The 12,603-nt window shown below is 40.4% G+C and overlaps 1 protein-coding gene across 3 annotated transcripts; it reads right to left on the bottom strand.

The window, feature by feature from the left end:
- Window positions 1-1,282: 1,282 nt before the first annotated feature.
- LOC125380056 lies at window positions 1,283-12,503 on the bottom strand. 3 transcript variants are annotated; one of them, XM_048396196.1, is made up of 5 exons: window positions 12,447-12,503; window positions 8,477-8,642; window positions 6,834-6,977; window positions 5,750-5,908; window positions 1,283-2,809 (listed from the first exon to the last, which is right to left on the bottom strand). In XM_048396196.1, exons 2-5 carry the CDS (start codon window positions 8,616-8,618, stop codon window positions 2,613-2,615), a joined length of 642 nt encoding a protein of 213 aa, XP_048252153.1. In that variant the 5' UTR covers window positions 8,619-8,642; window positions 12,447-12,503; the 3' UTR covers window positions 1,283-2,612. The 3 variants fall into 3 exon arrangements, with proteins under 3 accessions (XP_048252153.1, XP_048252152.1, XP_048252151.1); XM_048396195.1 differs by lacking the exon at window positions 12,447-12,503 and adding an exon at window positions 8,852-8,957 and having other exon boundaries at window positions 8,477-8,655; XM_048396194.1 differs by lacking the exon at window positions 12,447-12,503 and adding an exon at window positions 8,852-8,959 and having other exon boundaries at window positions 1,284-2,809.
- Between the last annotated feature and the right edge of the window lie 100 nt (window positions 12,504-12,603).

The raw sequence follows: 12,603 nt of genomic DNA, 5'->3' as shown, positions 1-12,603 counted from the left end.
ACAGATGTCATAAAGACCTGAACGTATTGCGGGCAATGTCATGCTCATCTTGTGGTACATCGATGGACACTCTACAAATCATTTACCAGATAAAAAATTGACTATGGCTGTGAGACCTTCCACTGAGCACTTCAAGCCTTCAGCAGCAGAAACTCAAACTCGAGACCAAACAAACAGAGAATCAATAATATTCTGTACCAATATATACAAAACTATCGGACCAAGGGCAACAGGTGGAACCGTGTTGGATCCCGTCTCACATAGATATTCACGGAGATGAAAAAGCAGACACACCCTGGGGAAGCTGGCTCTCGACAAGCCAAGCGGAGATACAGCCTATTCCCTTCAGTTATCTAGAGATAAAAAAGCAAAATCAAAGCCTCCATACCCGAAAGACGGCAAGCCCAGAGAGACGCAAGTAAGATCGGCAGATGGCTATACAAAATTCAACCCAAGATCCACCAAAAGCCGTACCCATATTCAAATGAAAGGAAAGTTGAAGTAGCCATCTCACGCCCAAGACTCGGTCACAAAAAAACACGATGACAAGGTATGTCCATCTTGCAATCAACCTGAATTGTTACTGGAATGTCAAGTATAGGCCCCAGCCTGGGCTCGGTTAAAACAAGAACTGCAATTAGATCCGCTATCTATCATATATCTTCTGAAGCCAAGAGATGCAAGAACGAAGGCCAAACTAACTCTATTTCTGAGAGATGAACAGTACCCGAACGTATATAAATAGAGCAGCCAAAGATCACATATGAAATCATATCAATATCCGAAAATAGAAATCTTATGAAGACAAAAAGAGAAAAATATCCAAACTCACAATAAATATGTGTACTCTACTCACGCACATGAGCCTCAAAGAGTGGTAAAGCAGAAGGCGTCCTCTTTAACACTTAAAACCAAATAGTATCGAGTAGCGATCTCAAAGACAATCTGTAACGGATTCAAGCTGGTGAAACGTTAGTGAAGTTTACAAGTGATGATGAATTTTTATTTTCATATCATTATAGTTTGTCAAATTGTAAAGAAAACAGACTGTGATATAAATCATATCATTTATAAATTTTATGTGGGGAAAAGTGCATTTTGGGGAAATGTCCTGCACCCGGGTTAAAATATAGTTTGTTTTCAAAACCAAAACAAACTCTGAACGACCATATTATGAGTATAAACTTCATAAATAATCCAAAACTGGAACATAGGGAAGTGTAACAAATAGTGCCATATATATGATCGGTCACACAACTGTGAGGTGGCCGAAGTTGATGACAAATCACTTTTTAGATTATATATATATATAAACATAAATATGTAAGGGCACATCACATTCACATGCAGTCATATAATATTATCTTCATTCACAGCGTCGTATTGATGACATCATAAAAATAGAAAGAACTCATGCTTTTAACAAATACATTGAAGGATGTGTTATAATTCACAATAACTATATATACATTGTATCCCTTTACATGTGTAATAATATGATAAATGCAATTAATGATTACATTAATACACTAGAAATTACAAGCATACCCTGTAGTTGAAACTGGGGCGCGAACTGCGTTCACCAACACAAACTGAGAGGACTATGATGCCTGCATCTAAATACAAATACAAAGACAAATATACTTACTTAGTTAAAATGGGTAATTTTAGAATACATGACAAACCAATCAGAATGCGCGTATGATTTCAAGTTCTTCGTCACAAAATCCCCCAGAAATAATTACTGTTACATAAGGCTTAATATAGGAAAGAAGCCTGAGGTGGTGCAGATCTAATGGGGCCTTAATTACAAAGGATGGCGACCTTTGTGCCTCCCGTGTGCGACCATAAAATTTGCCAGGTTGTCGTTGGAGGCTCAAAGGAGGCAGAATGGTTGCCTAGGTCGTTCCAATGTAGTACACAGGAGGTTCAGACATCGCCATGGACGCCATTGTCGCCGTCAACTTTTGAACATGTTCAAAACAGTCGCACAAAGGTTGCCGAGGAGGTTGGTTGTTCAAAGGTGGCTTAAAGGAGGCAGCAGGGAGGCACAAGTATTGCCGCTGATGCAGAATGAAGGCGCAGTGGTCGCCCAATGGTCGCCAGGTAACAGATGCGTTCTGCTGAAATACTGTCCCGTACATCTGGGCGATGCTTCTGCCTCCCTTGTGCTTCCTTTGGGCGACCAACATCGTGCATTGAACGATGACTTTGGCGACCGCCGTGCCTCCATTCGGCGACCACGGCAACCCTTGAGACACCATGGCAATGCTTCTACCTCTTTACTGCTTCCTTTGAGCTACCTGTAGTGCCTCCTCAGCCTGCCTATAAATAGAGGGCGTGTACCTGAAGTGTTTCATTTTGGTTGCAGACTCGAGCACTTACTGGTGAACATCTGCTGGGCAGGTACATAGAAACATGATTTTCTGGGTTTAGGCGACATTGAACGACCTAGCCAGTTTTTGATCGCTCAAAGGTGGTACAAAGGTCGCAGCCTTGTGTAAAGGGGCCTTAAGACGTGCGCCTTATGAGACATCGGCTCAACTGCAATGTAAAGTTCATATCGTAATGCACGGCAGGGCTGACAATGTCTTGATTAAGACTCGCAGTCGCTAACTGTTAATGGCATGGAAATCTTCATCAATCAGTTCAACCAGACTGTTATAGCCACAATCCCATAAAAGCTGAAGAAACTGTTTGAACCAGTTTTCCTTACGTCGAGGCAGTACAACTGATATAAGCCATTTAGCAGCGGAGATTCGGCCGTTGTTGTCAGCCAGTCTTTGCAGCAGTTGTCCGTCCTCGTCGTCTTAAAATAGAAGTAAAAAAATATTGTCTTGTTTTAATGCAGCAGTAAACCCTATCTCAGCTTCATGAAGGCGGTCTATACATAATCAAAATAAACAAACAAGTGGATGATATCACGAGCAACGTCCCACGCCGTCAGGGTACCATAATCATGCCACACACCCAGTCTCGCCAGCGCATGACTACCAATTCCTATTTAAGTTCACTCTGCCAACAAGATTGATTGGTTGGTTGTTTTACGCCGCACTCAGCAATATTCCAGCTATATGACGGCGGTCTGTAAATAATCGAGTCTGGACCAGACAATCGAGTGACTGACATCATGAGCATCGATCCACGCAATTGGGATTGATGACATGCTTCAAATCAAGTCAGCGAGCCTGACCACCCGATACCGTTAGTCGCCTCTTACGACAAGCAGAGTCGACTTTTACAGCAAGCATGGGTTGCAGAAGATCTATTCTACCCCGGATCTTCACGGGTCCTGCCGACAAGAACTAGGAGATAAACCTACTGTGTTTTGAAATTTGATGTAGTCCCACAGTAGAGTAGATACCTCAAATTTTAATAAATAGGTATTTCAAAACACAGTAGGTTTATCTCCATTCTACCATGACGGCAACAACGCTTTGAAAACGGCGCTCTCTTGCAACGCGTTACAACACAGGCACACAAGTCCGCAATCTTAGAATATTCCGAAAAGTGGTCACAGGTAGTTATATATGTAACAATTATTACAAAAGTTCAAGATTAAAAACACCATAGTTGTGAGTAGTTCATAATAAGTGTTCAAAACACATAGGTTTTCAAAATAAGTTGACAAATAACACTCCAAACTTAGTCCAAATAGAGATGTTTTACTTTCTACCAAACTGTTGTTCACTGTTGTACACTGTGGACAGACTGTCATTTCTCGGAATTTTGAGAGAGAGAGACGTCATTTCTTGGAAATCGAACAAGCCATCATTTCTTTTGAAGAGGTGATGGGTTATAGAAAAAGGTTTTAAAATGCTAACCGAATAAATTGCTACAACAAACTTGCATGTTATGACCGGTCAATTTCAACATTCCACGGATCCAAAGACAGACAGTGACAGAACTTATATTAGACATTTGTGGCCCAGAAAGAGTGGATTGTATGATTTTCTTAATTTTGCGTGTTCTGAAATGAATTTCATCAGGTTTGATAAGCTGTCACTTCAGTTGGGGCATTTTGTTTCGTGGACCTTCGAAGGGGAGTGTTTTCTGATGGACTTTCAAATCCCCTCCTGCCAAATTCTAACGGTGGTGGTTGACGGAGACAGTAACGAATATCGACCACAAAAAGGTTTGTAAACAACATGTTGTCATGAATAAAAAAAATTCAAACAATTTTTATAATGTTATATTTTACTTTCAGTGTCGGTTGTTTCAATGAGGATGTAGCTTAAATTGTTCCGATTCTGGTCATCATAGAACATTGCGCATGCTCTAACACTGTCATAAACATTTCATTTGTATGCAAAAGATATGCCTTCTTTAAATCTTTTAATGTCATCATTGAAGCAGTTAGGGTTGCGGCCTAGAACGCCACAAACATCCGATATCGAACTACCATATTTCCTCTATTTGACGCTACGCCGTTTATCAATTTCGCGAGAGCCCTTGACTCGGCGTGTATTAGAGACCTGGCTGTGTATTAGAGGAAATAAACATTCGTTTAAACAGTTTATATGGGGTTGATCGATCGGCAGCCACTTTTTATGAATCGATATGTAGGCTTTCTATATATTCATGTGCACGTTTTTTAGTGAAAAGGCTTAATCTATTTGAAAGGGGTTTCCGTAGCAAAAAGGAAACCTCTTTTTAACCAATCAGAATCAAGCATTCATAAATGGCATGAAAGAATATAGATTCTATTTGTCAACTTCTTTTGAGAAACTATGTGTTTTGAACACTTATTATGAACTACTCACGACTATGGTGTTTTTAATTTTGAACTTTAGTAATAATTGTTACATATATAACTACCTGTGACCACTTTTCGGAATGTTCTAAGATTGTGGGCCTGTGCACCTGTGTTATAACGCGTTGCAAGAGAGCGCCGTTTTCAAAGCGTCGTTGCCGTCATGGTAGAATGGAGATAAACCTACTGTGTTTTGAAATTTGATGTAGTCCCACTGCAGAACAGATACCTCTTTATCATAATTTTGAACCGAGCGCTTTAGCGCGAGGTTCCGAATTATAATAAAGAGGTATCTGTTCTACAGTGGGACTACATCAAATTTCAAAACACAGTAAGTTTATCTCCTAAATTAATTGAGGACATCTATATTCTGACCCTGATACCCCACAAAGTATCAAAATAACAATACTAATGCATTAAACATACTGATTGAGTGAAACAATACGGCGCGAAACTGTACTGTACTGGTAACATCAATACAATTCAGTTGAAATAAATTCGAGGTGCATATCAATGTTTGCCAAAATTCAGTGATTTAAGTGTGACAATTTCTTGGATAAACAATCCCAGACTGCTACATCTTTGACACAAACACATGTTGCTCGCATGTACCATCAACCTACACCGTTTGCAATATCATAAACACACAATATCTCAACGTTTCCACAGGTTCCCCCTGTTTTCACTAATGTTATCATTTTATCCACATCACATGGGCTAGGTTTAACGTCGCGTCCAAGATTATTGCACTTAAATAGTGACGTGCATGCACGCGCATACGTTGTGTCTACGAAATATCGCAAAGGAATGTACCGCTTACCCGAATCACGAACTATCAATGTAGTATTACATATGATTAAAGAACTCCATTCTCAATACTTGGCATACCTCACACATTTGCAATGCGAATTGCGGCGCCTTACACTATTGGGCAACTGCTGACCGCTACAAAATAGGTATTACACTTCAATCGACCTAATGTATTTCAACACCCACCCATCCAGTCGTCCTCCACAAGCCTCGGATACAGGACACTGACGTCGATCGTCTCACTGATGTCTCTACAGAAGAACCGAATCAGTCTGCACTGTTCCTTGTGTGTGTTGGGATCAAGGGTGTCGTCCCCACGCAGTAGTTTAGACACATAGACATAACCTTGGGTGAAAGGCATATAATATACAAGCAGAGCATTCACATGAACATTGAAACTTCACACTGACCAACACGAAGAAGTGATTTATCTGTATGAGCTTATGAAGCTAAGCATGCTGTAGTATTACCTATTCGTTATAGTGAAGATGGCTTAATTTATATTAAACATGCAGTCTTATTTGTGATCAGCTGCGTCGTGTGTTCCAGTCCTGAAGTGTCCCCGATTATGATCCTTCTGCACCGTGCCCGTCTTTGTCCTACATAGTTAGTACGCCGTGATATAAATGACAGTTAAAAGTGGCATTAAATCCGTCTCACTCACTTACTCTACAGATACCCACTGAGGGGCTGACAATTTGATATATTCTGGGGAGGGCCTGGGATTTTATCGAAAAAGAAAAACGTCCCCCACATTTGTTGAAAAAATAATTATGCTTCATATTGCAGAAACAAAAATTGTCTGCCACAAAAATTGCGATGATAAGAAATACATATTTTGGCTCATAGTTTTAAATTAATAAATATCTGGTTTTGCAGCTGTAGCTGAATAAATATCTGGTCTAAATACAAAATCCCAGCCCCCCCCCCCCCCCCGAATATCAAATGGTCGGTGCATCTATTTGAGCCTGAGTCGTTGAAACTTAAGCATATGATGAAGGATATTTATGAAAGGTTTAAGATAATACGCGGATGGTAATTATGTATTCACAATTACAATAATCAAGTTTATGATTTCGTGTTATATTTGTTGGGGTCAGTCAATTTACAAGTCCAAGTGTCATCCACAAATGCGATTCTTTTATTTAACATTTTCTAATCAGTTTTACCCTGTCAACCATTTCTGTTGAAATAGAACGACTAGATGGCTAGAACACATCATGTACCACAAGCTCATTGGTAGTAAAAAGTATCATCTGTTGGAACCTACCATCGAGCTCCAGTATCTGTGCAAACAGGTTATAGTCTCTTGGTTCCCCGTTTGTATTCAAATAGTCAAGGAATGCCTTTGTTGCTTGGGACTGTTGGTGAAAGTTTTCCAAAGCCATGATGTTATTAACTGTTTCTTGGTGCTCTGAAGGTAAAATGAGTGAGTGAGTGAGTGAGTGAGTAATGTCTGACAACGCAGTCAGCAATGTTCCTGCTACATACACATAGATACTCGAGACAGAGCAGGCAGACCAGCGATTGATAGCATCAGTTATCCATGCCGTTCAGATCCAAGCAAACGATCAGGTCACTCATCGTAACCCACCAAATCCTTATTCCCGTCTTTTCGTTTAATTATCAGTAATTAACCATTCTGTTCCGGAATTGCCACATGGTTGGTGCCCAATCAAGCCACCAAACCAGGATGTGTGTGCAGAGATCATTATACAATTATTGTCACATTTAGAACAATGATTCTCTGTTACCGTTAAAATGAGTTTGTTACCTAAAATAAGCCTTCATACTCCATCTATGACATTGTACATGTTTTTCTTGATCCTAATTTTGTTAGCGTACTATGTGTTTCATAATACTGTCCATGAACACTGAAACCCCTCACCATATGACCGGTGAAGTAAGTATTTTATTATCCCATTGTGTTACCTTATGAACCATGTGAACAAAAAAGATTTAAAGAACACATTGCAATAATGAATTTTTTTGTGGCAGACAATATCTTTAATGTCAATATATGAAAGATAATTATTTTTTTCAAGGGAAATATGAAATCTCGAGTTAACAACCCAAATGAATAATATCAAAGTATCATTTACCATAAATTGTCTTTTGAAAAACAAATCATTGTCTCTTCAATAGCCTCACACTGCAGTGATTTGACTGCAGGAACACAGGGCAGCTGGTCGTGATTTCGTGGCTGTGAGGGTTCAACGCCGCTTTGACAGTAGCTTGATGTGGGAGGAAAGTCCGAAGTGATGCAATATTCCAGCTATATGACGACGGTCAGTAAATAATCGAGTCTGGACCAGACAATCCAGTGATTGACATCATGAGCATCGATCCACGCAATTGGGATGGATGACATGCATCAACCAAGTCAGCAAGCCTGACCACCCGACAAGCCTGTGTTGCTAAAGACCAAAACTAACCCGGAGCTTCACGGGTCACTACTTTGATGAAACCCATGAATAGATAAGGTGCTGACAAATCTAGAACCATATATAACCAGAGGGAACAGACTTTCCAACCACTAGGTGCATTTTCGGCACAATGTAGGTCTGCGTCGAGATTACTTGTGAACATTAAATAGACACTTAATGGAAAACCTCGGGCTTCTGCGAATGATAATGCCCTGAAAAATAGCGTTACCCTTATATTAACGTATTATCTACTAAAATCTGAATACAAAATATGCATACTGTTAAATCCGTCGCATTAACAAATCATTCAGTAGGTTCTTTAAGATATTTATTCAGGAATGGTAATATGAACGTGACATTCACCATGCCTGATCAGCGTGCAGTGTGAACGGCGCACGTGAAGAAAAGGGAGTTACCTCCCCTAGACCACTACACGCGTGCCTTTAGAAAAGACGCCACATAAATTTTAACTTAACGTCCCACATACCTTCGGGCACGCACATGCGTCCAATGATTGACCCACAACGCACGTGTTTTATTATGAGGGCTCTGTAATCATGCTGAACTCTGTCCTCAATAGATTCAGCGTTGGCACTAGGACATTGCAACCCTCCGCTGGCAGTCGCCATGTTCCGCCACTTGTGCGGCAAAGTCTGAAATCAATACCTAGTACATCTGTATGTTGTTTGTACCGTAAAAATACGGCTTTGAAAAATATAAGTACTCAATTATAATTCAAATAGTTTACATACAAATTCATAACAGGGCCACACACAGATGTGTGTACCGTTCGTCGTGTATGCATACGCGGTATCTATTTCAAATATTTTCACCAGTCCAACTTGATGTTTTTTCACAGTACCTTTGGTTGTAGAAGAACAACACACCTGATCTGGTGTAGTCTTTTTAACCCCGTCGAACTGAGGAATATGTGCACGAATACACAGAATATCGCTCGGGTGACGTCAAGCTAATCTTAGTCTCGGGGAAAACCTAGTTTCTGCATTCGGGTGCGTTTGAGCGATACCGTACCAAATAACATGTTCCCGAGACAATGGAGCTAACTGACTGTAAAAAGTCCAGTTTCCAGGTGGAAGCTGGACTTTTACCGTCAGTTAACTCCCTTGCCGCGGGAAGATGAAACCTAATGGTTAGCATAAACCAACGCACGAAATTAGTCAGCGAAATGTAGCTGTAGAAAATACAGATACAAGACAGAAGGATACAATGCCAACTAGAATGAGATCCATGAGTACACTGTGGCCTGTTCGATTTCCCACACGGGTACAATATGTTATGGCCGGTGCCCCCCGCCGTGGTATTTCTAGGCCATTGGTCACTCATTTCAGCGTAGTTAATAGTTGCTGTACATCATTTCACTCATCAGCATTTAGTGCATCTGAAGAGTAGGAATCGGTCTCGAAAATATGTTAATGTTCTAAACATCCTATAACCTATGACAAGGATTCTGAAGATGTCCTATGTCGTGTGTAACTGCATTTAGGTATAGCATTCATATTTAGTTAATTTATAAATAGTTAAAAAAAATAGTTTCGTGGTTTTTTTCGGAATCTTTATGCATAAATATAATACCTACTCGTGTCACGCGATTCCTATATTTTTTCCAAGGGAAAATTGCTTTAAATTTCGCATAAAACTGTTTTGTGGTATGCCAAGATATAGCACAGCATATAACGACGACATGCACAAATATTGCCCAATCCGTATGGCTTGTATCACAAGGTGAGGTGAGGTGAAATGGGGTTTAACGTCGCGTCCAAGATTATTGCACTTACATAGCGACGTGCATGCACGTGTATGTGTGTGTGTGGCTGCTTGTACTAGTCCGGACTGATGCCAATTTATAGTGCTAGCACACTGAGATACCATGCCGCAGTTTAACATGAATACCCCACTCAGACACAGTATACTGACTCCGAGCTGACCAGTCCTTGTTTTAGCCCCTTAATACCATCTTTTAACGTCTTTTGGTATGACGCGGCCAGGGATAGAACCCTGGACCTTCCGCTCTCCGGGCGGACGCTCTACCTCTAGACCACGGAGGCGGTTTTGTATCACAAGGAATACTATACGTAGTGTATATGACAATTACATACGTACTTGGAAAGTATTCTACTACGCCTACCTGTACATTAAGTAATCATGTTTCATTCTGTTGAAAAAAAGGAAACTGCTTGCCACAAAAATTACATTTCTGTAAGGTGTTATTCTCTTTAAAAAACAGGCCCATGCCTTGAAGTTAAAAAGGATCTGGTTTTGTAGCTGTAGCTAAAAATATACCTGAGCTCGATACAAAGTCCCAGGCCATCCCGACATTATCAAATGGTCGGTCCCGACATGCCGGTGTTCTAGTAACATATCATCTACAGTATCTAGCGTCTAAGTTGAACTGTGTCTCATTGCATGATACTTGGCAACGCTCAACTCGCTGTACACTGATGTCAACAATAGGTGTGAACAGTGTTTGAAATAAGCGCCTGCCCGTAAGCCCGTTGGTCATTATATTATGGCCTGCTGTAAATTTACATGTCGATTTATTTATCACAATAAGCTGTAATTTATTAAATAAGGGCCTGAAGAGTTTAGTGTGCAGCTTCTAATGTTTGTGGGTCCTAATCGCAGTCCTGGATTTTTTTTATTGATTTGAAACACAAGGTGTTAAGCACGTCAGCATTCATCTAGTATCACTTCGTAGTGTGACGGGGGCACGGGTGGCCCAGTCGTCTAAGGCGCCGCGATTCGCTGTGCAGAGTTGCGTCCCTTGGGCACGCCAGAAACCTATGATTGTGGGTTCGAATCCCGGTTCGCCCCGACTATGTTTCTAGGTTTGTCAGCTCCATACCCGTGCTTGTGGGTTTCACCGAAGTGGTAAACGTCTGAGACCTGCATCACTTCGGGCTTTCCTCCCACATTAAGCTGACACACCGCGATATAACTGGAATATTGTTAAAAGCGGCGTTAAACCCAACTGACTCACTCACTCGTAGTGTGGCCGTGGGCTGTGGCGTGTTTCGGGTAGCTTATCCGTTTCAAATAAAGTGGACTGAAAAAATAATACGCGAAAAATTTCAAATTTCATTAACACCTACGTGTAGTTATAGATATGAATGATTTAACAGAGTAATAAATTGATCGATGGGACAGACGAGTTAGCGGAAACACATGTATGTTTTGTCCGTATCACGTATATGACATTTACACTTATGACATGTGAAGAGGGATAGGAGATTGGAGTTTTGTGAGACACAGGATATTTGTATTAATGTTACTGTTTCATTTGTTTGCACACATACATTTCTACAGTATGTTCATGAAGTATGAACCCACAATACTGGACATCCGACCCGTGAAGGTCCGAGGTAGAATAGGTCTTCAGAAAACATGCTTGCCGTAAGAGGGGTCACTAATTGTCGTAAGAGGCGACTAACGGGATCGGGTGGTAAAGCTCGCTGACTTGGTTAATGCATGTCATCTTATCCCAATTGCGTAGATCGATGCTCATGATGTCAATCACTGGATCGTCGGGTCGTGATTCGATTATTTATAGACCGCCGTCATACAGCTGGAATATCGATGAGTGCCGCGTTAAAAATAAACAATCAATACTGGATATCCAGTGAATAACATATTTTCTTTGGTGCAATGTCTTCTAAATCCAAGCACGCCGATTACCAAAGTGGGACCGACACACCGCTCCTTCCCAGATGTATGTAAGGCAACTTGGCCCTCTCTCCTAAATCTGCCCTTGTCTGTATAAAGTCTATACCTTTACAATACAGTCATACTGTATCCTTAGGTTTCACAAAAATTAGGCCATGAGACAGTTAACTTTGGTAAATAGTACACATTGTGGAGCAATATCTTGTGAAGGGGGAATCGGTTTTTGGAGTGGTGAATAAATTATGAAACAAAATTGTGTAATCACTAAAACTACTTAATTTGTTATAGCTAATAAAATATAGATACATAAAAACAAACGAAGATACATGCAGCAAATACCAAACTTTCCACCCAATATCGTGACACCTAAACCCATTTCAGTATAACCGGGCTAATTTCCGTAAGTAACGATTTTTTTCCGTTTTCCAACACTAACAGTTGGGTTTTTCACAGAAAACGTTTTAGAAACATGAGCGTGTCGCATAAACGCAGCCATCTTGAACATCTTGAAAGCGAAAGTGAAAATCAATATCTGTCATGTGTTATATCAATGATAGTCAAACACAATTTGAAAATACGTTGCACTCGTGAAAATATTGTCTTAATAGAAATATTGTCATTACATAATGCATAATGTTACTTGGAATATTGTTTACCTATCATTTGGTACTCCCATACCCTAATGATAGAACCGCAACGCAGAATTTTTCAGTTACTATCAAGTCTGTGCATGTATACATGTTGTACCATACACTCGACGGATTGCAACCACATACCTTCCGCCACTGTTGCCATAGTTACGGATGAGGATCCGGACAATCATGTGGTAATCTCTGAACAGGGAACCCTGATATAACACTGATGGGGTTGAACTTTATTTTTAAAAAATCTTCTGTGCAGTGATGGGCTATGAACAAAACATGGAGAAATTAA

Source organism: Haliotis rufescens, unplaced genomic scaffold, assembly GCF_023055435.1.
Source record: "Haliotis rufescens isolate VD_foot unplaced genomic scaffold, xgHalRufe1.0.p SCAF_15, whole genome shotgun sequence".
Lineage (NCBI taxonomy): Eukaryota > Metazoa > Mollusca > Gastropoda > Lepetellida > Haliotidae > Haliotis > Haliotis rufescens.
Note: the sequence above shows the minus strand (reverse complement) of the source record. Positions and strands in the feature narration are given on the sequence as shown.